This window comes from Alexandromys fortis, unplaced genomic scaffold (assembly GCF_014885135.2).
Source record: "Alexandromys fortis isolate MF-2015 unplaced genomic scaffold, M_Fortis_MF-2015_v1.1 scaffold_191, whole genome shotgun sequence".
Lineage (NCBI taxonomy): Eukaryota > Metazoa > Chordata > Mammalia > Rodentia > Cricetidae > Alexandromys > Alexandromys fortis.
Window position 1 is genome coordinate 2,532,162 of NW_026068064.1, and position 25,477 is coordinate 2,557,638.

The 25,477-nt window shown below is 46.4% G+C and overlaps 1 protein-coding gene across 1 annotated transcript in view; it reads left to right on the top strand.

Moving 5' to 3' along the window:
* Positions 1–2,890: 2,890 nt before the first annotated feature.
* The window catches only part of Retreg1 (reticulophagy regulator 1), a 125,670-nt gene continuing 103,083 nt past the window's right edge, over positions 2,891–25,477 (top strand). The window contains exon 1 of the mRNA XM_050120480.1: positions 2,891–3,336. Within this exon, the coding sequence (XP_049976437.1) occupies positions 3,050–3,336 (287 nt within the window). The 5' untranslated portion in view covers positions 2,891–3,049. The remainder of the gene's footprint in view (positions 3,337–25,477) is intronic.

A 25,477-nucleotide genomic window follows, 5' to 3' on the forward strand; every position in this document is an offset into this window, starting at 1 on the left:
TGTCATACATAGGGGTGTCTTTCCTAATTTGCAGTCACTGTATGTATGCCCAGTAGTCCCCAAAAGGACCCCGAAGTACTTGCCAAAGCTTTTGTGTTGCTATGCTCATATGATCTGCAGATATGACCTCTTTTTGGACAGAAAAGAAAAATTATGATCCCACTTTGGTCTTCGAAGTGGTACCCAAACCGAGTACCCCAACAGGTGTGTGTGAGAGGCCAGCACTCAACACGAGGCAGTTTGCCATGAACATGTCCTTTAGGGACCATTGCTCAGACAGACACTTCCGGCTCGGACAGTCTTGTATTTTGCAAGCATCACAGATGTTCAGCTGACATGGAACGACAATGGCTTCTGTGATTCAGACTGGGAAACGGGGGTCAGAGGAAGATGTGAGTGGCATCAGATCTCCTTCCCCGTTGTCACTGTTAACGCGGTGTCCTTATTGATCTGTGCCTAGAGGGACCTACTGGGCATCTTGACCCAGTGACTGGTGTCAGACTGTTAGGAATAAGGAATAGAAGGCATGCGAAAGAAGACAGGCTAGGCATGCTGTAGAACTTCTACCTGCAGGAACCATAGCACAGACAACACGCTCAATGGCTCCTTTTCCTTGAGGTCTGTGCACCCGCCATGGGATTCCAAAAGAGAGAGTCGAAAAAGCCAGTCTTGCTGGTGTACTTCCGGCTCTTCTGCGGCCCAGCTTGGTTAGGCCCAATGGGACTCAGTGCACGGGGAGTTAATTATTTGTTCTTTCTGTCTTCTGTTAGGGATTTACTACCTACTTTTAGAAGAGAAGGACGAGTGGCCTCCAGGAGTTCCTGCGTGCTTGGTGCCAGCCCTTGCAGAGCTGTTAGTTATTGAACTGTTCTTCCTTCCATCCAGCAGCTACAATTTTTTGCCTCTGATTTTTTTTTTTTGGAGGGGGTACATTTCCAGCTTCCTTGCCCTTTTCTGGTATCTATTGTCTAGTTGTGTAGCTCCTTAGTATTTGTAGCTGTGCTCCCAACAAACACCAAGGACACATTCAAAAAGGAACCCACAGGACTTCCTTTCAGTTATTTATTTCGAGTCAGGGTCTGTGTAGCTTCAGCTGGATTGGCGCTCGCTACCTAGACCAGGTTGGCCTGACATATAGGCCTGCTCCTGCTCCTGCCTGTGTGTCGCCAGCTCTGGGATTAAAGCCATGCACCACCACCCTTGCACTAGAGTGCTGTTAAACATCACACAAGCTGCAAGTAGTGAACAAGACTTATTGCCTCTACCCAACATAGTTTACTGTGCTCGGGGCTGAATAAACTACCCAGGCACCGTGTGGATAATTAGGCAGAGAAAAACTACCCAGTAGTACCGATGAATGTATTTATAGTAGTAGTGTCTACTTCCACCCTACAGGTTTTCAGTCATTATTAGAGGTCACAGGCAAAGAAGATAGAATGAGCGCAATTAGTCCGGTCTGTAATACAACGCTGTATGAGCTGCCTTTTCTCCATAGTGATTTTGGGAGGGGTGAGACAACCCTTCAGAATGCAGACCTGCTAGGGGAAGATTTGTCATTGGGGAGACAATGAAGGCTGTAAAGCTCACAGACAGCCAGAACTTAGCTTTTTGGTGACTCCATTGTCAGCAGTTTTTGCTGCATCCACAGAGACCGATGGCAGCAATTAGAACTTAGGGGGAGGAGGAATGTGAAGGATCTTGTAAACTTGTCTCTGAAAGCTTATCAACACTGGGTTTGGACCACAGGGATACTGGTTCTTACTGGTTCTGGAATTCCAATGCTCTGGCTTCTCAGCTCAGATCTGTGGAGTACTAAACAGAACTCAAATGACTCCAGAAAGCATCTTTATCTACCCAGAGTTCCTCCACCAAGGCCAAGGAAGTCCCACACTGGACTAGGTCAGGTGTGTGTGTGTGTGTGTGTGTGTGTGTGTGTGTGACTGAATTGCTTCCACACTGCTTTTTCCTTACTTCCAGGGCCTCTATCCATGGAGGTGTCACCAGGGTACCTCTGGCAATTTGAAAATGCCAGAAGGTTGCAAAACTGCCTTCAGTTAAAACAGATACAAAAACCACAAACATAAACAACAACAACAACAAAAGAACCATTGTCACTGGTGAATAACTGAAGGCCCTCAGAGAATACAACACCTGGTTTCTACCTGCAGCTCCTCCAGGCCATCTTCTAAGCAGAACTGGCAACATTGCTTCCTCTGCCACCCCCTCGGCACCTCTCTGGGCTTTACAAGCCAAAAGATGCCATCTATGGCCCACAAACCCTTCTGAAACATGATTCTGGATACAGTTTAAGCGAGGAATCTCTTGGCACTGAGGGTTTCCATCACTACATTGGTCCATTTCAAGTGGTACCTTTTGGATTGTGAGGTCTCGAACAGGCAGAAGCTGTATGCACAGGGTCTAGCAATGAACCAAGCACAGAGTAGGTGGTCAACAAACCTCTGTGTGAGCTCTAGACATGTGCTCCCTTCAACCAAGGCATACATTCAGGTAACTGTCTCCATCTAGCCTGCAATGTGTAGATGTTTGCATACGTAGGCACAGAGGTTTATACTGGCCGTTTGGGTGAACATCACAAACTTTAACCCAGGGGCTTCCTGGAGGCAGCAATGGTCTTTCATTCCCCTCCCCGCTTTTAAAATCCAAAGCTCAGAGTCCCTTCGAGATGAGTCCTCTCTCCCTGGCCTCCTCAGCTGGAAGGGGAAAGAGAGTATTTTCCCTTGGTCCCCAGCTACCCAGGGACGCCGCCCAGCTCGCATCCACCAGAGCGAGCGGAGTGCAGGATGTGCAGCCAGGCCCAGGGCGGCCCCGCCCCTACGCGAACTACTTGACCGCACCCTCTTCCCCCGCGCCGCCGGGCCTGACGTCACAAGGCACCCAGCCGCCGGCGCCCCGCGGTGCTCACTCCGAGCCCCGACCGGTCGCCGCTGCTTTCCGGGCGCTCACCGCCAGGCGCGCGCGTGCCCGCCCGCCTGCGTCCCTCCCCGTCCCCGTCCCAGTCCCTGTCCCCGCCAGCAAAGCGCCTCTGAAGATGGCGAGCCCGGCGCCCGGGGAGAGCGGCGCGCAAGGATGCCCAGCTCCGACTGCGGAGGAACAGGCACCGCGGCCCGGGGTTCCCGGGGAGGAGGCTGCACCAGAGGCAGAGCGGGCAGACGCGGGGCCGCAGGTGGAGGAGGCCGCGAGCAAGGTGGCCGCCGCCCTGACCTGGCTGCTAGGGGAGCCCGTGCTGTGGCTGGGCTGCCGCGCGGACGAGCTGCTGAGCTGGAAGAGGCCGCTGCGCAGCCTGCTCGCCTTCCTGGGTGCCAACCTGCTGTTCTGGTGAGTGCTGGGGCTGGGTGGGGGCGCCCCGGAGGGCAGGTGACCTTGGGGCGCCCGGGGCCGGATGTGGCCTGGCCGGGGTGAGCTGGGCGCTGCGGGGGAAGTGACAGCTCCGTCCCACTTGTTCGGTCACCTGTCTGAAACACCACTTCAACTTTCCTCCAGACGCACTTCCCTGTGAATGGCTATCACCCTGGCTGCAGGTGTCCACCCTCCAAGGAGAGGTGATGGTCGGCTGGCCCACGTGTTCTTGTATCTAGGGATGTCCCAGAGCTCTTGAAAACTTCGGCCCTGGTAATTGTCATCTCTCAGGTCCTTTGACCTGTGTTTCCACGGCATATCTGGGCCAGCTTAGGTACACAGTCTCTACACTGCTGCCCTTCATCAGCCACCGGAGAAGGGCAGTGAATGAGATGGTTTCCTTCCCCTGGAGGGTAGGGTTTACTGTCTTTGCTCCCAGATGAAAAAGCAGGAGGTAAACAAACAGGTGGATTAGGCACATCGCCCCGCCCCCGGATTGCACAGCGGGGTGGGGGTGGGGACGGTAGTAATTTCAGGCGAAATTATTCCATAGGGACTGGACAGGAATGCTCTTTGAATAGCCCCCCAATCAACAGGTTTGCCTCACCAGAAAGTGTTCTGCGTAGGTAAGCACTAGGGAGTGTCTGGCTCCATCCCCCGAAGGATGTGCTCTGTCATCTGGTACTAGCTTTTCGAGGGCAGAGAAAAACCTCCTTTGTCTGTTGATTGTTTTCATAACAAACATGACCCTCGCAGCGCAGAATAAGCTTTCACTAACAGATACCTATTTATAGGACAAAGATTTCTGAACCCCAAAGTTGGGAAATAAATGCACGAGAGAGACGTAGCCTGTCATTTTTCTAGATTAATCCGAGCAACGTGAATGGTTTTCTTTAGATCCCTGCTAGTCTTGGTTTGCTCTGAAAACGAGCTGTGTCTTGTTGCTGTCTGAGGATGTTAATTAACTTTGGGCCTCTCAGCTATTGCTGCTTCTGGAGTTTATCCCAAGTCTCCATCCTGTTGTAAAGTTACCTGAGCCCTTAAATAAAGAGGTTATGTTGATCGAGGCTGGGACAGGAAGCCAAGTCTTACTTAGGGCCATGTCTCACTTAGTTACCAATAAGCAGCATGTTTTAAATTTTATTTAGATAAGAACAGCACAGTTCCAAAGTTTGAAGGTACAAAAATGTAAACACTTTGAAAATCTTTTCCCTTTGAAAATCTTTTCCCTTTGAAAAATCTCTTTCCCACGCCCAACCCCAGCTCCCCAGCTTCCTCCCAGAGGCCACAGGGCTGCTAGTTCTCTGTACCATTTTTTGTTTTTTTTTCAGACAGTGCCTGTTTAAGCAGAAGCACTGTGTTCTGTGCAGACTGTTGGCTGGCATAGTAAAGATTCCTCACCTAAGGGCGGATGCCTTGTTGATTACTTCCTTGCTTTTCCAATGCATAGAATTCCTTTGTAAGATGCTTAGAGTATTGAGCCTCCTAAGGAGGCTCAGATGGAGTTCCCAGCACTTGGCATTTCTAGTGTGATAGCTGAGTCTTGTATATATATATCACTTGGTATATAATGAAGACATTTTAAGGGATGAATCCCACAAGTAAAACCGCTGGGTCAGAGGGAATGTGCCCTTGTCACTGTATTGTCATTGGGGTTCTACCAGACTATTTGCCCATCAACAGTGTGACTGACTGCTTGCCCAGCTATATACTCTTGCCAAGAAGATCTTGAAAAACGTTTTAATCTTGTAAATCTAGTAGGTGGAGAGGGCACTTTGGTATGGTTTTAAGTTTGTGTTTGTCTGAGACTGTTTTCTTTGTGTTCAAGGCCACTGTAATTATCTGTTCTCTGCACTGCCTGTTTACCTATCACAGCTCTGGTCTGTTCGCTGTAGACACTGCCCTTCTTCTTGTTGACTTTCTCAAGTTCTTTTTATCGGATGATTTTTAGCATAATAATGTAACGTGCGGCAAGCATTATTCCTAGGATGTGTTCTCGTGTGAATGTGTGTTGCAGGTCCACGCCTGTGTGAGTGCATATAGGAGAGCCAGAGGCCCCCTAAGGTCTCTCAGTGAACCTAGAGCTCATCAGTATGACTGGATTGGCTGGTCCGTGAGCTCAGGGATCTGCCTGCCTCTAACCCTTCCATGCTGAAGTTATAGATGCATGGATCTCTCCTGGCTTTTGTAGAGCTGGGGATCTGAACTCATGTCCTTATGCTATGTGGCAGCCACATTCCTGATTGAGCCACCTCTGTAGCCTCCCTAAGACATATTCTTTAAGAGCAATGTTTGAACTAATGTTTTTAAATAGATAATTAAAAGGTATATTTGATATTTTTCATGTGAGTATTGTCTCCCATCCATTTTATTAGCCACTCTGAGGGAAAAACAAATAGTGGACAGGCTCTGAGCCTCCTTAGAATGCCTTATTGTTTCTGTTTGCAGTAGCTGGATTCCGTGCATGCATTTCCTCTGACAGACAGCCACCCTGCTCTCTGAATTCTGAAGCACTTGTTGCTTTTGTGTTATGATCCATTGGACTTTATAATCCCTTTATTAATGACAGAATTTGTTTTGAAATCTTCCTTATTTGTAGCTCTGGGGCTAAAATAGAATTTTAAAGTTTAAAATAAAAAAAAAAAGTCAATTTATTTCTAATCAAATGATCTTTATTCCCAGTCCCCCTTTCCTCCCTCCCTCTCTCCTTCCCTCCCTCCCTCCCTCTCTTCCTCCCTCCCTCCCTCCTTCCCTCTCCTCTTTTAAAAACACAGCTGGAAGAGAACCAGTGAACAGAAATGACAGCTTTCTTTTTAAAAGATTTGCATTTGGGTTTCCAAGTGTGCGTGTGGGTTGTATGTGCATGTGCCTGCAAGTGTCCTTGGAGGCCAGAGGTCACTAGATGCCCTGGCCCCGGAGTTACAGGAGGTTGGGAGTCATCTGAGGTCTGTTCTGGGCATTGAACTCAGGGCCTCTTCAAGAACAACCATGCTCTTCACCGCTGAGCCACCTCTCTAGCTGGATATTTTCGTTTTCAAGGAATCAACTTTTTGTGGTTTATTTACACTAAAAAGTAGATATTGTGTATACGTAGTGAGATGTGTGTGAGTGTATGTGTGTGTCTGTGTAGAGACATAGGATATGTGACTACAATGACAAGATTTAAATTATTCTCCCAACTGTGTCTTAGCTGCTTTTCTCTTTCTGTGACAAACACCACGACCAAGGCGACTTATGAAGAGAACATTTTTTGGGGCTCACAGGTCCATGACTGTCATGGTGGGGTACATGGCAACAGGCAGGCAGGCAGGCAACGAGGCCACGCCTCTTAACCCTCCCGAAACAGTCCCACCAGCATTGGACAGGGCATTTTTTAGATGAACCTGTGGGGCCATTCTCACCCCAGCCACTACCACCTAAAGGGGCACTTTGGCCTGCTTCCCGTCAGTCCTCAGTCTGTGTGCTCTAACCTGATGTCAGGTCTCTTTTCTAAAGTCCCACACAGTGGTATCACATGACATGCTGTCTTCTGTGTCTGATTAAACCAAAGCCTGAATTAAGTTTTAAGCTTCATTCCCGCTATGTACATCAGTTATTTGTTCTATTATTATTATCATTATTACTGAGTGCTAATAATAATAGCAGCTTTGGAGGAGTAAGTCTGATTGATTTATCCATTTGCAAGCTGATATTCACATAAAGAATTTGCATGTGCGCCTATTACTATTTCCTGTTGTTAGAGTTATTGGAAAGCTTCAGGTACAGCGGGATGTGTGTGCAGCGTTTCTTTTGGGTAAAGGGGAGTGGTAAGTGGTATTATTCTGGATTTTATGATAGACTCATGATAGTTGTCCTGGATCAGGAAGGAATGGAACAAAATGCCCATCTTCCAGGTCTCTTTGCTGGACATGATTCTGAAATATAATAACTTTTGATGCAGTTTCTCTTTTGAGTCACATGCTTCTGCAGCTTGAAAAGGTGCTCGGATCAAGCTTTGAACTCACTGTTGGTGACCATGGCATTTAAAAGTCTGTATGGAGGAGTTTTCCTTCATGTCTAGGGGTATGTGACTGTACCTCCTCCTACCTGTGGAACTATTAAAGAACAGTAAATTGGTGTTCTTGAGGTGGCTACACAGGGACACACCTGGCAGGGGTCCTTGGACCCTTTCTTTCCTCTGCTCTGATGTTCCTCCAGCTTGCAGTGGAGCAGGGCCCTGGGGAGAGTGAGCGTGGACCAGCAGCAGTATTTTCTGCCGGTCACTCATGCAGAAACCCAGGCACATCCCAAGCCTACGGAACCAGAATCTCTGGAGGTAGGATGGAGATGTCCAGGTCTCTCCAGCTCTCCAGGTGACTCGACACACTTACGTTTGAGCACTTTCTGGAGATGTGTGCCCTCTTCTCCATAAGATACCATTTCTATTGCTGGATGACTCTAGCTAGTATAAATCCTTACCTTGATTTATGGTTGCATCTTATATCTGAAGTCACCAGCATCCAAGTCTCGCCTGTAATAGTCAGAAAGCTACAATTTTGGTGGCTCATCAAAATTTAGTGATTATAATTATTATAAAAAATGTTCACATTAGCTCTTTATTTACATCTTATTTATTATATGTATTATCTTCATTTTATACAAAAGGAAACTAAGGCCCTTTGAAGTGAACAGAACTCCTAAGGATGGCTTCCCTGTGCACTGCTCAGTAGAGTATCTGCCATAGGATGGCTTCCCTGTGCACTGCTCAGTAGAGTATTTGCCATGAGGGCAATGATTCTGCACTTGCCTTGGGCATTGCAGTGACCAGTTGGTTCTTGAGGAGCTACTGAGCACCTGAAATGTGGCAGAACAATGGTTCTCAGCCTGTGGGTCATGACCCCTTGGGGTTGAACGATCCTTGAATGACCCTTTTACAGGGGTCGACTAAGACCATTGGAAAATACGGACATTTATGAGTCGTTTTTTTAAATAAAATTATTGTTATGAAATAGCAATGAAGTAATTTTATGGCTGTGAGTCGCCACAACGTGAGGAACTGTATTAAAGTGTAGCGTTGGGAAGGTTGAGAACCACAGCGCTGGAGTGGCTGAGAGCTCTTATTACATGTAGTGTGTCCTCTCCCTCGCCGGCCCCTCCCCACCACACGGTGTGTGCATTCTTCCAGTCACTGTGAGGTTGTCTGTGGAGGTCACAAGTCCATGCTGGGTGTCTTCCTTCCTCGTTCTCTGTCTTAGTTTTTGAGGCAGGGTCTCTCACTGAAGCTGGAGTTGCCATTTTAGTTAGATTGACTGTTGCTGAGTCCCTAGGATCTGCTGTGCTCGTCTCTGTCCTCTAGCGCTGGGCTACAGGCAGACACCACCTGTGAGTGCTGGGGATCTGAACTCAGCTCCTCATGTTCATCCAGCAAGCGCTTTACCCACGGAGCCATCTCTCTAGCCCCTTGATAGATGTATTTTTTTTTATAAATGTACTTTTAATTATGCTTAGTTTAAATGTAAAGTGTCCCATGTGGCTGGTGGCCATCCTGTTAGACACACAGTTCTTGGTGATTTCATAGGTTCAGCATTTTTTTTTCTACTCCATTGCTGTAAAAGAATATCATGAGACAACTTGAGTCATGTCTTCCGATATTACAGCATTACAGTTAGTGATTTCAGAACTGTATGAAGACACCGTTGTTTGGAGGTCGTCGTTTCGGCATCAGTAGGGATTATTTTTCAGTTTATTCATGGTCCAGTCCAGATTCCTCTCTCATTTCTTGTCATGGTTTGAGTAGGAAATGTTCCCCATAGTCTCAGACATTTGAATATTTGGTCCCCAGTTGATGGCCTTGTTTGAGAGACTTAGGAGATGGACCTTGTGGGAGGAGGTATGTCACTGAGGGTTGGCTTTGAGAGTTTAGAGATTTGTGCCATTTTCAAGTTTGCCCACTCTGCTGCTTGCTTGTGGTTCAAGCTGTGAGTCCTCAGCTTGCCACCCCTGCTGCAGTGTCTTCGCCCCGCTACTGGAGAAACTAAGCCATGGAACAAATGAACATAAACACTTCCATGGCTTGCCTTGCTTATGCTGTTTCCCTGCAGCAATAGAAAGACACCATCCTGTTTCTATTTGACCTGGGTTCTCAGAAGACACAGCTGAGCGTATATTCGGTCTAGTGCTGTGTCCAGGGATATGGCTGAAGACCAAGGATTCCACTTCCTCCTGGGAGCTTCCCTTCTGCTGGGGAAGGCATGGTTGGTTCATTGAGTTGAGCCAAACAGTATACCCTGGTTTTGAGCTGCATGCCACAGTCTCTAGGACTTTCCAGCTTAGGGAAAGTGCAGATCCTGGGTAGTTTGGCAATGCTGGTGAAAGCTTGGTGTAGCGCGTTGAATGGGTTTAAAGGAAACAGTCTGATTATAAAAGTGAGGGTAATGTCAAGACCTTTTGACATAGGATAAACCAGGAATAAAGAAGACGTGAGCTCTAGGTACCCTCAGACTAGGGAGACTTACCTACCTGACTCATCGGGAGGATGGAACGCGGGGGGGGGGGGGGGGGGNGCGTGTAATATGGGATACCAAAAGGAGTTGAGGATCTGAAAGGCAGATGACCAGAAGGCTGTGATGGGTCTAGGTGCACTAGATAATCTTCCTCTAACCCCAGTAGGGTGGCACTGACTCGCAAGGGCCTTCAAAGTAGAAAGGACTCAGTCCATTAAAAGCAGCTCTAGTCCTTTGCATACTGAGCCTTCTGCAAATGTCTCTTGAGCAAAGGCTTCCTGGTGGACTCAGTGGCTCTTTGTGACACTTTCTCTCAGCCTCAGTCCTCAGTACCAGCTAAAGCAGGGCTGATCTCAGCAGATCGACACCTATGCTTAAAACCAGTCAGTTTTTCCTTTGTGCTGTAGTGGCCTTGAACCCCAGAGCCACCTCTTCAGGCATCGTCAGTGATTTTTGCAGAGATTTAAGTAATCACTTTCCCTCAGCTCCATTAGGCATGTCTGCCGTTTTATCTTGTTCTGTGCATGAATGTTCTCAGGCTGCCCCAGTTGCTCCAAATGAGTACAAGTAAATGGGGTGTGTCATTATTCCTGCTCCTGGGAACAGAAAGATGCCGGAGACGAAGTCTAATCCCTGGGTTGGGGACGGGGAGAGAAACGAGTTAGTGCCTATGTATAGGACAGGTTCTGCTGTGTGTGTTAAATGGCTGCAAAGGAGCCAGGAAGAAACAGCAGGGATTTTTTAGGCAGTGAATGGATGCTATGTTTTTACAGTGTCCCCTAAAAATACCCATGCTGGAAATGTAATGCTCAAATGTGTTTTAATGGGATTTGGAAGTGGAAGCTTTAAGTGGTGGTAATTAGGGCCAGGTGAGGTCATAAGGCAAGGCCCCAGAAAGGGAAAGAAAGTTTGGAGCTGGCATGTTTGCTCTGTCTTCCCATGTGATGCCCACACCTTGTTATGCGGCAGCAAGAGGTTGACCGGATGATGACGTCATGTTCCTGGGCTTCCCGGGCACCAGAGGCATAGGCAAGTAGTATTTTATTCTTCAAAATTTCTCCTGTCTATAGTTGTTCAGTTAGAGCAACAAAATAAACCAAGGCAAGAGAGTATTGGGACGGGGGTGGTGGGCACGGGTTGATCAGTTTGTAACAAGTTCAATTAAACTGATATGCCTTGATTATTATATTTTGCTTGCTGGGTTGATTTATGGAAACAGAAGCAGTTCTGAATTTCTTCTTATAGAGAAAGACACACAGAGAGAGGGGAGAGGTGGTTTTATGTGCTGGTTAGAAAGAGAAAGTTTGGGATGGCAGTTTCTGAAGAGGCTATCACTGGACTTTGTGTTATCCTCACTCCTGTTCTTACCTCGGAGCACTAGGAATTGAGCCTATCTGTCACAGCGCGTGCACACACACACACACACACACACACACACGCTAGCCTACTCTACTGCCTGACTCCACATCCAGCCCTTTTAAAACTTTGAGATAAGAACTCAATTCGTTGGGCTGGAGAGATGGCTCAGTGGTTAAGAGCACCGCCTGCTCTTCCAAAGGTCCTGAGTTCAATTCCCAGCAACCACATGGTGGCTTACAACCATCTGTAATGAGATCTGGTGCCCTCTTCTGGCCTGCAGGCAGAGTACTGAGAATACTGTATACATAATAAATAAATCTTAAAAAAAAGTGAGGGTAAAATCTGGGAGGGCTGACTCACTGGGCAGGTAGGAAGTGACTCAGGTGACCCGAGTATGTGAGAAGTGCCGGTTGTGTTAAAATCTGTTTGAGGGTCATTGAGTTTAGGTTAGAGTTTTGGTGAAGAGGGGTGCTGTTCAGTTTTGGGAATTTTGAGTTTAGCGGGCTCCTGACTTTCCAGGCAGGTTACACACAGAGGTGGCTCTGGGATCAAAGCCACAGACTCATGGCCAGGGTTTGGGCTGAGGGGAAGTGCGTAGCTGGGCATGTTGGGGTTTGGTTCTTGCAGATTTCAGGGTGTGTGACATTGCTGGGACCGTTTGCTGGGGATGATGAGAAGGGGAGCGTGCTGAGGAAGCTAATGTTACCAAGTTTAATGACTCAGGGCATCTTATGGACAGGAACATTGTGTGGTAGGTAGTCCTAGGCTTAAGTTGCTCCGGAGAAGCCAGCAGAGGCAAGCACTGAGGAGAGTGGGCCCTTGCCTGTGATTGACATCCTTGGCCTGTTCAGCATCCCTTTCCACAAAGAGCGGAGGATGCCAGACCCCACTGGAGGGGTGGGGGGTAGGGTTCTCTTTCTCATTTTATTCCTCCTTGCTACAACGGCATGGCTGTGTGTTCCTGCGTCCCTGTGTGATTCAATGTCAGACCAGCTCACGTCTTACTTGGTCACTGGGGAGTTCCAGTGGCCTAAGAAATCTTTCCCTCTACGGCCACTGAATGTGCATGACCTTCCTAGTTTATACACCGATCATCTGGTGGGAACATGAAGAGCTGGGGCTTTAGGAAAGCCATCTGGTCACTGAAGGAAGAAGAGCTTTGGTGAGTGGCATTAGTGCCCCCATGAAAGAGGCCCTAGGGATCTCATTCTCTTCTTCCTCATGTGGGGACAGGGCAGGAAGGCGCTACTCACAAACCAGGAGGTGAGCCTCAGCCAGAGCTGCATCTGCTGCTGCTTTCATCTCTGAGGTCCCAGCCCCCATGAATACATTTGCGGTTTACAGGCTGCAGGGTTTGTGGCTGTCTCTGCTTAGCAGCCCAAGCCAACCAAGACTCTGATTCAGTGCTCACTTTCACACGTCAAGAGTGGCACGATCCGTGTCCCTGCTGCCTTTCTGTGGGGGGCTAGCACTCTGCTCCGTGTCCTTCTCTGTCGATTCTGCACGTGTCTGGGCGGGTGCTCTGAAACATGGCTGAGCTTGTGGAGATAGGAGCCACAGACAGGCAAGGTCGGTGATGACCTGGGAGGCGTGGACCTGAAGGGGCTGGGTTAGCAGGTGTCATTTCCTCTGGCACTGAGAACAAGGTAGAGACAGGTGTGCCCGCAGCTGGAGTAAGAGGCAGACTGTGGCATCTGCCCTCTCCCTGAGGGAGGAGGTGGCATCTCATGAGGGAGAGGAAGAGGAGTCGGGCTGAGGTACCAGCAGAAACCTCAGTAGGTACCTTAGCCTGAATGGAGATGGTATCATCACGGTACAAATGACTGGAACAATGGGACATGGATGACACGGTTTTTTTATTTTTTTGGCTTTGTGTATATTATATCATTTCCTCTGATCATATTTTGGGTCAAATTTTGGGTCTTCCTATTTGTCTCTTTTGGTTATTCTTTTCCCCAGTATGTTTCTCAATGGAACGGTATTAAATGTATAGTATTTTGGTGACTTTTGTGTTAGATTAGTAGTGAGTATCGTGTAGGGAATTTCTCATCATAAAAGATAAGCAAGTCCGTGGTATACCTACAGATCATGGCAGACACTTTGGGTCTTTAGATATTTGGGGATTCTGCCCCATGTTTCTTGGTCCTGGTGGTCTTAGTTTATTTGGAGAGACTGGGGGGAAGGTAGGACTGCCCAAGTGCAAACATGCTGAACACAGACTGCCCGCTGCCACTCTCCTGGTGGGGACTCCAGAGATGAGCATCTTCAGTGATTTTCAGAACTGATAGTATTTTGATTTTGTCACAGTCAAGGCTGAGGCAGTCACTTCACAAAAACATGCAGAACAAAATGACAGAAGTATGATTAGAGCCATTTTAGAGGTTGTCAGAAAATCTGTCTTAATCCCTAGCCCAGATTAATCATTATTTTTTAATATGAATCCTTAGTACCGAGTTTAAACAAGTTAAGCGTTCTAACATAATACAGTCCCTGAACATACTAAATTAGTATGAATGGGCGAAATAATGGTGGTAAGGAAATATGAGAAATCGTTGTTTGGAGTAACTAAATCGTTAGCTACATTTTTCTATGAAAGTGGAAAACTCTCCACAGGAAACACAGCAGTCGGTGACACGGGATAACCTAGGGTGTGTGCCGAGAGGTTTCTCACAGCTCTTGCTGCTACCTGGTGGCGTGCAGTACCAGCTGACGCCAAGGTGAAGCTGGGTGGTGATCCCTCAGTGCGGGGAATGCTGGGATACCTCGGCTCCATCATACTTTTGTTTCTGAATTGGGTTTTGGTTGCTGAGTGTCCAGAAACCCTTCACCTTTTGCCAGATTTTTCAGGACCCTCGTATTCCGTCCCACAGCCCCCAGTTTAAGGGATCTTAGAAGGCAAAATCAGTGTTTATTTAGCTGCCCTGGGTCTGAAAAAGCCTGGGTTAAAACCGGTCTTGCTGAACATAGCGGACAATGAGGACTACTGAGACCTCAAGAACAATGTCAATGGGTTTTTGATCCTACTGCACCTATTGGTTTTGTGGGAGCCTAGGCAGTTTGGATGCTCACCTTACTAGACCTGGATGGAGGTGGGTGGTCCTTGGACTTCCCACAGGGCAGGGAACCCTGATTGCTCTTTGGGCTGACGAGGGAGGGGGACTTGATTGGGGGAGGGGGAGGGAAAGGGGAGGCGGCGGTGGGGAAGAGACAGAAATCTTTAATAAATAAATAAATAAATAAATAAATAAATAAATAAATGGCAAAATCAGCTCCCTCCTCCAGTGGAGACCCCAGTTGTCTTGCTATTCCTGTCAAGCTTTTAGAGAAGGAAATTGAGTTTCCCCTACCACTCACGGGGACTTCCTTCCCATAGGGACCCCAACTCCCATAGGGACTCCCACTCCCGCAGAGGTTCCTCCTCCCCTACGGAAGTCCCCACCTCTGTGGAGGGCCTCACCCCACAGAGGTTCCCCCTCCCCCACAGAAACCCCCACCCTTGTGGAGGGCCTCACCCTCACAGAGGTTCCCTCTCCCCCACAGAAACCCCCACCCTTGTGGAGGGCCTCACCCTCACAGAGGTTCCCTTTCCCCCACAAAAACCCCCACTCCCATGGAGAGCCTCACCCCCCGCAGAGGTTCCCCCTCCTCCAAAGAAGCTCCCACCCCCGTGGAGGGCCTCACCCCCACAGAGGTTCCCCTTTCCCCTCAGGAGCCCCCACCCCTGTGGAGGGCCTCACCCCCACAGAGGTTCCCCTTTCCCCACAGAAGCCCCCACCCCCATGGAGGGCCTCACCCCCACAGAGGTAACCACTTCAGGCATCAATTATCTGGGCTGGGTTCTATTTTTTGAGTTGTCCAGTGACCTAGTTTCATCATATTTCACTTCCTTTCTGTGTTTGCCCTTTTGACCCAGAAATAGATTTTTGTATACAGGTAACGTGTCATGTGGACTCTAGCTAGTCCAGATGCCTTCGTGGCTCAGGGTGGTAGGGTGGGGGTGTTTGGGATGCAGGCTTGGGTGGCCGAGTTTGTGGAAGTGAACACCGCCTTTAAGGAAGATGTTTGGAACACCGTGGGTGGGGTTGGACTGCTGGGCTACAGGGCAGGTGTTTCCATTGACAGGACACAGAGGATGTTGGGAGATGTTTGTCAGCTCACCCTTCACTGGGCCGAGTCATGGGGTTGTTATTAGCTTCCCCAAAACCTCTGTCTCCTGCTTCAAGGCTCTGCCAGTGTCTCCATCTCCCATGCCCAGCCTCTTCTCTGTCATTAGGCTTCAGAGACAATCTGCAGTCAAGATGTTTCTGGCCACGCGATCGAGGGTTTGCCTCTTACGTTCAGGTATTTCTATTGTTAAAGCAAAATGCCCCCAACTGGGTATTTATAAAGAATGGTATTTTTTTTAAAGAATTTTTTTTTATTTTTTGAGATAGGGTTTTACTATGTAGCCATGGGTAGCTTGGAACTCACTATGTAGAACGGGTTAATCTCAGACTCACAGAGATCCACCTGCCTCAGCCTCCTGAGTGCTGGGATGAAATGTATGCACCGCCGTAGCTGACAATATTATGTATTTATTGATTTACACTCTGGAGTCTGGGATGTCCAGGAACATGGTGCCTCTCTCTGACAAATTTTGTCGTCCTCTCGCAGAATACGGTAGGAGGGAGAAAGGCAAGTAAAAGGAAGAGCAAGGGTGTGGGGGGCGAAGGGGCCACATGTACTTTTATAGCAAACCCAGTCCTGTGGTAACAAACTACACCCCAGATAGAACATTAATGTTTTCACTAGAGTGGAACCCTTGACCTAAATCAGTTCTGTTACCCCATCTCCCAATACCGTTACCCCGGGAATTTAACTGCCAGCGTGTGAACGTTGAGGTACACGTTTGAACAATAGCATCTATGAGTTCCTTCCTTCCTTCTTTCCTTCCTTTATTTTTTTATTTGCAAAAGGAAAAATTATTTACGATGGTGATGTGTGATTTGCTACTAAACTAAGTTACCCAAAAGCATTTTTTTAATAGAAATTGAAGAATAAATGCTTCAGAACTTAGCCTGGTAAAGTTGTCTGAAGTTAATTAAAGGGCATATTTTAATAACCAAGGTAACTATGAGTCTGGAGAAGCACTTCCTTTAACTAAATTACAATATGTAAAACCCAGCATCATCAGGATTAAAATTTATGATAAATAGCAGTGAGGTTCTTGCCTATGATGTGTTAAGTTCATGAGTGGAGGACACGGCAGATAGGAGATAGAATTTGTTACACTGAAAGTGAAGTTTGATGGCTCTTCCCCGGCTCAGAGGGCTGTCAGTCCTGTACAACAAAAGCCTGAGCTGTAGCACTAAGAAGCCTTGTCTGTGCTCAGGCCTGCACAGAAGGGTGCCGTGCAGACTGTAACGATGATTTCCTCTACTCTGCCTGGAGGCTGGGCTAACGGATGCCCACATTTTCTTTGAAGTTTTTTTTCCAATCAAATACAGTTGGGAAAACCACATCTTTCTTAAGGCTTCATTGGTCTTAGTTGCTCATTTCCTATTTTATTCCTGTAAATATATAATAACCTTTAAAATCCTGCAGTGGGTGAGTTAGGAGCAGATTTAGGGCAAGGGTGACATAGACTGGCCTGGAACTTGCCCTGACTTGGCGGAGGTCCCCCTGCTCCAGCCTCTGAACATCTGGGAATGTCAATTCCAGCTGTGCTTCTGTTCTTATGAGAATTTGTTAAAATCTGAGAGCATTTTATTTTATTCTCTTTGCGCTTATTTTTCTAAGTCCTAGAGACAGAATTCTAAATGCTGTGAACTTAGGCCAAAGACAAAAACTGCAGTGACAGAGCATATGATATGGGGAATAATGCATATAAAATTAAAATCCTGTTTTATGTACATACATGCACACACACAAAAACACACATGTACACCAAGACCTATACACATGAACACCAACGTACACACACAAGTGTGCATTCATGTAAATTGATGTTTGTGCCTATATAGAGACACACATATACATATACATGCACACACACATGCAACCCAGACACAAACACAGGTGCACATGCATGTACACATGTACACACAAAACACAGACATGCAAACACATATCGTATGTGTACATACAGACACATATACACATGCATACATACATGCGGTTGCATTTTGTTTGTGCTCTAACAAATAAAGCTTGCCTGAAGATCAGAGGATGGAGCTAGCCACTAGTTAGCTATAGAGGCCTGGAGGTCTGCACAGACAGACAGGAAGTGATATGGCTGGACAGAGAGGAATATATAAGGCGGAGGAGACAGGAGCTTGGCCCTTTTTTGGTTGAGGAGTTAACAAGGCAAGAGCAGGCTGTGGCTTGCTCCTTTGTCTCTCTGACCTTTCAACATTTACCCCATACCAATTAGAATTTGTGCAATACACACAGACACATGTACACACACACACACGCAAGTATACATGCATTACACAGACACATGCATACAGACACACATCTTTCACTGGACTTGCAGTCAACTGTGGCCGTCTTCTACTGTACTTTCCCAGACCTTTTTCCCTCAGCTGTTGTGTGCTCAGCTTTCCTTAGACTTCCTAACTAATAATTCTGTAACATTCTTAAAATGCCGCATCTTATATAAGCAGTCTAAGGGAGACCCAGCCTGAATTGGGGACCAAGAGAGAGTAGGGGGTCCCCATTTTTCTGGAGAATAACTTAACTGCTGGTTTGGTCTGAGTTCTTTGTTTTTTCTACATAAACTCTTCCTGCCCTGTTTCCACTATGATTATTCATATCATAGCTTTTGGTTAAATTATTCCCAGTGGAGCTAAGTAGATGCTGTGTTTAGACTTCTCTTCTGTGCACACACACACACACCACATACACACACCACACAATTTACATACACACCATATACACACATACACATAATACACAACACTACACACGCACCACACATGCATACACACATACATACACACCACACACATACACACACCACACACGCATACACACACACCACACACATGCACACAAACATACACATACACCACACATACACATCACACACCACAATACATACACCTCACATACACATCACACACCACAATACATATATCATACATGCATACACACACACCACACATGCATACATACATATACACACACACACCACACATACAAGTCACACACACATACCACACACATACACACACTTCACATACACACACCACATACACAGTCCCCCCCACTTCTGTGATTTAATCCTATGTTTTGCACATGCGGGACAAGTGTTCTACAACTGAGCTTCAATTACGCTCCTCCTACGCATATTCCAACTTGAGGGAGGGTCCTGCTATGGTCAGAAGTCCTAGAACTCATGACATTCCTACTTTAGCTTCCCAGGTAGCAGGGATTAGAGGCCTGAGCCCCAGCCTGGCCTGGACTAGCTAGGCAGGCTTTCAACACTGGATTTCTTGATTTGTTTTTCCTCTGAAGGTTTCTAGGAACTTCTGTCTCTCTTTGGTTTCTTTTCTTTCTTTCTTTTTTTCTTGATACTTTGTCCCGACAGATGACACCTGCTTTATTTTAATTCCTTGTTCTAGGTTTCATATGCAAACTCAGTCCTTCAATTACAGAAGGTTTCCTTAAAACAGTTCTCTGTTATTTTTATTTTGTTTTGTAATTTTTTTCTTCTGGAAAATGCATTAGTCAAACGTTGGGCTTTAGTGGTTCCTAATTTTTCTCACCATTTGTCTCTGCTTATTTTTCAGTTCTTCACTGTGATTCTTTTATCTTTCAATCATTTAAAATTTGCTGTTTCCCTTTTCATCCTAAAGACATTTTTACCCCCTGGTTTTTGATTTCTCCCTTTTGAATGCTCTTGATTTGTTTCTAGTTTTGGGCTTTTTGGCTTTTTCTCCTTGAGAATTTCAGGGAGTTGACTTAATGTTTTCCTATGTTCGCCCAGTCTTCCAATACACAGAGTACAATACGTGTTTTGTACTCTGTTAGACGTTGGAGGTTTTCTCTAAATATTTAATAGGGAGCCTTAGGCTCCTGTTCCCATTTCACAGTGAATGACTCTGACAAGGAGCAAGGTGGGCCAGGGTGTGACCTCAGCGTGTGGTTATTGTGGTTCATCTGATGCAACCTCTCTCTTGCATCCCGAGGGCATGGCCAGCAATGCTTTGGCCTGCCCACGTTTGGAATGAACTGACTGCCACACGGCTCCTGTGACAGCAGGGCAGGGCTTAGAAGTCGTAGAAGCCTGGCTGTGTTCTGGAAACTGAGTTTGAGAGCTGGAGGAGGCTGAAGATGGTGACTCTGGAGTCGAATACTGGTACCCTACTCTCTTGTTTTCAATGTAATCCCCATTCCTGCTCTTCTGTCTCTGAATGTGAACCCTGCCCTTTGATGTCTTCAGAGAAGAGGCCTCTGTTTCTGTAAGGGGATAAGAGAGTATCTCTCACACACTTGTATGCTTCATTGTCAAGATTCTGATTCCTTTCCAACCCTATCATCCCTTCCCCAGGTCCTAGCATGTAGGTCCAAGTCTTCTCCAGCATCCATTCTGCCCAAAGGACTTTTTTTTGACATCTAGGTTGCTGTTCTTTGGTCTTCTGTTTGTCCATCCTGGTCCCTGTTTTACTTTTTTCCTGGTGCACTTAGGAGAGGTAGGGACAGAGAAGTGCATTTGTTTAGAGCTCCATGTCTAACTCCAAGTCAGTCCTTTCCTACTATAGGTCTGTCTGCAGGAGACGGCATATGTCGTCTGCATGCGCTGTGGTATGCAGTAGCTGCTCAGTTATCCCAGAGGAGAAGCCCAAGTGATGGCTTTCGTGACCGTGGGAAGAAGCATGTGTACAAGGCCTCTGCTTACCTCGCTGGAGGACACTTTCATTTCTTTCATTTTAATTCCTCCAGTACTGGTTGGGCACTTATGAGAAATCCTTTCCAGTCAAAGTATGTGACCCTTCATGTATTTTAAATTTAAAATTGTCCTAACAGTCACTCACTTCTGAGTCAGTCCTACCCATGGTTTGGAGTTTTCACAAAGTAGAATATTCGTGTGTTGGCCACTTTCATTGCTATGACTACATATGTGGCGAGGCTCAACATAACAATGGAAGGGAAGGAAGGATTTATTTTGGCTGGTGGTGTGAGAGGATGCAGTCCATCATGCACGGAAGGCGTGATTGAGGAACATAAGGGTTACACTGAGTCTACAGTCAAAGAGTAGAGAGGAATAAATGCTGGCATCCAGCCGGCTTTCTCTCTTTCTACTTTTTATTCAACCCAGGCCCCCAGCCCATGAGTGGTACCACCCATCTCTAGCACAAGGTCTTCCCCTTAGTGAAGCCCCTAGAAATGCCCTTACAGACATCACCAGATATGTATGTCATCTAGATAATTCTAAATCCAGTCACAATGAAGATTAAGCACTGCCAAGTATAAGGCGTATTTGGTTTTTACTGCTTGTATCAACTTGAAGATGACATTTCATACATCATATTGTTTTATTCCCCAAAACTGTCAGCAAATAGAGCCTGATTTGGTGAATAGAGGGTCTCAATGTAAGAAAATAAACCCTACATATCTTTAGCCTATTGAGATATGTTATTGAGTTTTTAAAAATTTATTTTATGTGCATTTTGCTGGCATGTATGTAAATGTATGTGCATGTGGGTGCTTGGAATTAAACCCAGGTCCTTAGAAAGAGCACCCAGTGCTCTTAACCACTGAGCCGTCTCTCAAGTCACAACATTGAATTCTTAAGTGTCAGCAGGCTTTAATAACCTAACGGAGTCTAATAAAGGGTGGGCTGAATAGTTGGGGTTCCCTTTATGACCTTAGCTCCATCAAAACCCATGGATCTTGCCATTTGATGTCTCCTGGGAGAAAACGCAGTAAGGAGCAGATATCTTTGGATGCGAAGGATGCATGTAACATGTATTCCAATCTGGTAATGGGAACAGGTGCCTGTCCTGTAAATAGGATTCTCTTGGGATACTCACACCGTAGCTTAGTTGGTAATGTAAATAGAGAGCTTTGGGTGAGAAGGGCCTTCAAGGCCATAAAAGCGCCCTGGAGGATGCAAAGGGTGACAGTAGATGACAAATTAGTGGTTCATTGTGTTAGCAAATGGCAAGTGGGGACATTTCAGGTAGAAGTCACTAAGCCTGAAATTGCCTGTGCTATGTCTGTCCTGAAACACAGGGAAGAAAAGAAGGGAGTTCTTCTGGTATGAAGGGTCTCAACAGGGTCTCTAGGAGGGCAGCCACCTGGCTGGCAGGCTCTAGAGGATGTGATCTTAAATGGCAAGTAGAGCTGGCCAGGTCACCAGGTATGCAGCCGGAAGGAGTTCTTCCAAACACGGGTGTGGGTGTGGGCAGTGACAGCGCGAGGTGACAGAGGTGGGAGGCATGAAAGTCAGGTCAGCCATGACAGGTCTATGCAGCAGACGGGCCAGGCTTTTCCCGGAGAGCAGTCTGGAGCAGCGTCTGTCCTGGTGGCTAAAGTAGTTTTCCACTTCCTCGTAAGGACATAGTGTTTGGAAGCAACAAGAGATGAGGTAGAGAGAAGCTAGCCTAGCCCTGGCCCAAGGACAGGGACCAAACCTTTAGACCTGGTCAGCCAATAGGGGATGATAGATAATGTTTGGCACTGACATCAGGCCTTCTGTGACAGAAAATGCTGGGAGGCAAGAAGGTGGGATGTGTGGAGCCCATGAGAGGCCAGAGAATGGGGAGTGAGGAGGAAGTGTGCTAGGTCCCCAGATTTCCAGAAGGATATACTCTTGGAGTGACCCGAGGTCACCATGCAATGTGGAGAGACTGTAGGGCAGAGAAGGTATGAAGTGACCCTTCCTCCAGGGGGGACTCTGGAATGGCCGCCGACATCCCACCAAGTCTGAGGCCCACAAGGGACCTGTGTGAGTCCCCAGCACTTCTGGAGGGTGCTCACATTCTGTAGAGAAAGGTAATGCACTTTCATGGCTCCCAGGTTAGGGCTCATCATTTGGGCATTAATAGAGTTGGGCTTTAGTGGAAGACACAGTGAGAAACCAGTGATTGATAACACTGAAATTCACAGACAGTGTGTAGACGTTTATGTTGGCTGTTTTAGAGAGCTTACCCAATATGTGCAATGACTGAATGAGAAGTCTTAAGTATCGGTATTAGTACACTCAGTTAAGGGGTGACCCCAAGGACCAGGGACGTTAAGAGCCTTGCCAAGGGTACATAGATTATGTGTAGTGAAGATGGGTTTTTAGTGCTTGTCCTTGACTTTTGAGGGTACTCTGCACATCCATTGCCACTGGCCAGCCTGCTCGTTGGCCTTTGTCTTGTTATAGACACCCTTCTCTGTGCTTGGTCTAGCTGCTGACTGCAGCTTCTCAGGTTGAGGGAAGCAGACATCAGGTGAACATGTGTGTTCTGATTTCTCACTCTTTAGGTCTTCAGGGCAAACTTAAAGCATTTCTCTTCTGTCTTTTGTCATCCATCGTCCTGGTGGAGGGACACACACGTGGGTGTGGTGACTCTGGAGTTATGCAGGAAGGCCACCCTGGTTTGTGATTTTTTTTTTTTAATTTACTGAGTTGTGCCCTGAGGGGATCAAAGTCAGACCTGGTAACTGAGCTGTCTTTTTGTGAACTTTATGTGATTCTAGAATAGGTTGTTCCTGAATGACCCAGAAGGCAGAGAGAAAGAAAGTCATGCTAGATCTTGGTTGGTTGTAGAACATTCAGAACAAATACCCCACCTGCTATTGTCCAGGATGCATTGAGTAGAGCGAAGGTCATTGCTGTTTATATTCTAGGCTTGGTTTGAAACTTGGGGCCACAAAGGAGCCATTTTACTTTTCTGGGCTTCCAAATGCCACTCTGGCATTTTAGGTTCGTTTGCCAAACTGTGTAGCTGAGTGAAATAAATCTGAAATAAAGAGATTTCTGCCAAGGAGTCACAGACTTCCTGGGATATCCTGCAGCCCTTCTAGCTCTCCAAGGGCACCAACTTGCTTCCAGTCTCCCCACACCTGGAGGCACTCACTCCTGTGATCTGGTTGCACGAGCTCTGACCTAGTAAAGTGGGTTGTTTGATTGGCAATTAACTCTTTCATCAGAAAGCCTCTCTGTGATGAAATGAAGGGAGAGGGAATCCTTGTTTTGGTTTATTGATGAGGAAACTGAGTCCCGACGTCCCACAGGAAGCCATTGACAACATGACCCATGTAAGAATCTCTAGTCCCTCTGTAAATTGTGCTGTGAAATGAAATGTTGAACTGGTAAATGCAATGAAACTCAGGAAGCAGGGTAAGAACCTTCTAGAGAACCCAGATCGCTGGTTACGTCTGCAATCTGTGTGTGAATTTGACTGTGTCGAGCCAATTGTGTCTTCGGGACCTCTTTGTTTGTGTGGGTTTTAAATGAAACATTTTTATTAGCACATATTTATTATACATACTAATGCATTTTCGTACGTAAAATATTTCAATCATATTTGTCTCTCATTACCCTCTCCAACCCCTTCCCACTCCCATTATAATTTTTCCCTCTTCCTCAGCTAACCCCTCTTCTGTTTTCATATCTTTTTTTAAAATGGCGTAATGAGTTTCATTACAAGAGCACAGACAACTTTGGAGCTTTTTGAGGGTCTAGAGAGGAGGTGCTCACAGATGTCCTCATATTCACCCAGGGCCTTTTCGCTGTGTCCCTTACGCCTTAGCCCTGCACTTGCCCTTCTTGCTTTCCAGACGAATGAATCTGCCTGTTAGAAGTCACACTGATAGACGTTCACAATGGAGGGCATTCTCTTACTCAATGTATCAATGGCTTGAGTCTGACTCTACTTGAAACAGGACATCGAGCTCGTGGCGTCGTGGCCTTCTTTCGAATTATGAAGGAGGATCCATCCTCAAAAGGCCTTTTGTACAGGAAATTCTTGGCAGCTGAAAACACATTTACCAATCAAAGGAAACATTTTCCTGATCTAATTATGGATTTATATTGGTGTTTACTGAAGCAGCTTGAAGGCCTGTTAACGTGGACACGGTCGCTTTGATGGCTTTCTTGGCCATCAAAGTGCAGCTTAATGAAATCTTCGTAATAGAATGTTCGCTCCCTCTCATGCAGCCCTTTCTTAGTCATTACATGTCATGTAAAGTCCATGGGGGTCTTGCAGGAGTGTCCATCTCACAGCCTGCAGGGCCACATGCAGCCCAGGGTAGCTATGAGCGTGTCCCACTACGAAATCGCAAGCTTATTCGAAACATTATGAGATATATTTATAGTTCTTCTGTAACTTGACTGTGGCGTTTGTGAGTAATAGTTCTTCTTTGTCAAGGTGACCCAGAAAAATCAAAAGGTTGGACACACTTACATGAGCCCATATGCACCCAGGACCTGAAGACTTTGACCTTTCCTTTAGAATCAAAACCAGAATTAGAACAAAGACCAAAGGAGCCACTGTGTATGAGCTGTAACCGCTGTGGCTTTGCCCACAGCCAGAACTTGGTGTGGAAATTAAACTGTGAGTCAGAGATGGCTTCATGTCTGGGAACCATTTGCTCATCACAAAATCCTAATGCATCTTTTCCTGTAGGGGAAGTGGCTCCTCAGCTGAAGGAGGGACATTATAGGGACATTATTCCTGCAGCTTGATGGGCATCGCTAGAGGTGCCGAGTGTGCGAATCTTCATCTCTTAAGGAATGAGTGTTTGTCATATTGGTTTACTTTGAATTTAACTTCAAAATACCTCCAGAGTAAATTGAAAATAGCAGGCATCATTTTTATAATGCACAACGGGAATTTTTAGTGGGAGAACTTTAGCCTCTTTTTCACTGTTTATGAAAAAATAGACAAATTTTCATCCTTTTATTATACAAATTGTCTGAACACTTAGAGATAGTAGCAAATTTCAGTTTGGGCTCAGGAGCTCAGCGTGTTAGACCATGTACTTAAATATGATTCGGAGGGAATAAAGATGCAGTTTCAGGATTGCTTTTTATTGTTCTTTTAAATCCACTAATGTTAGAGAACAACAGTACCTTTCAGTAATAAAAAAGGGAATTGAACCTCAGGAGAGATTATTTAATTAGTTAGCTTTGGTTGTTTGATACAGGGTTACATAGAGATGATCTGGTCTCGATTTTCCTATGTAACCGAGGCCGCCCGTGAACTTCATCCTCTTACATTTAACTCCCGAATGTTGAGATTGTTAGCGCATGCCTGCTTTATTTTTAAGAGTATCACTGATTATATAGTCAGGTTTCA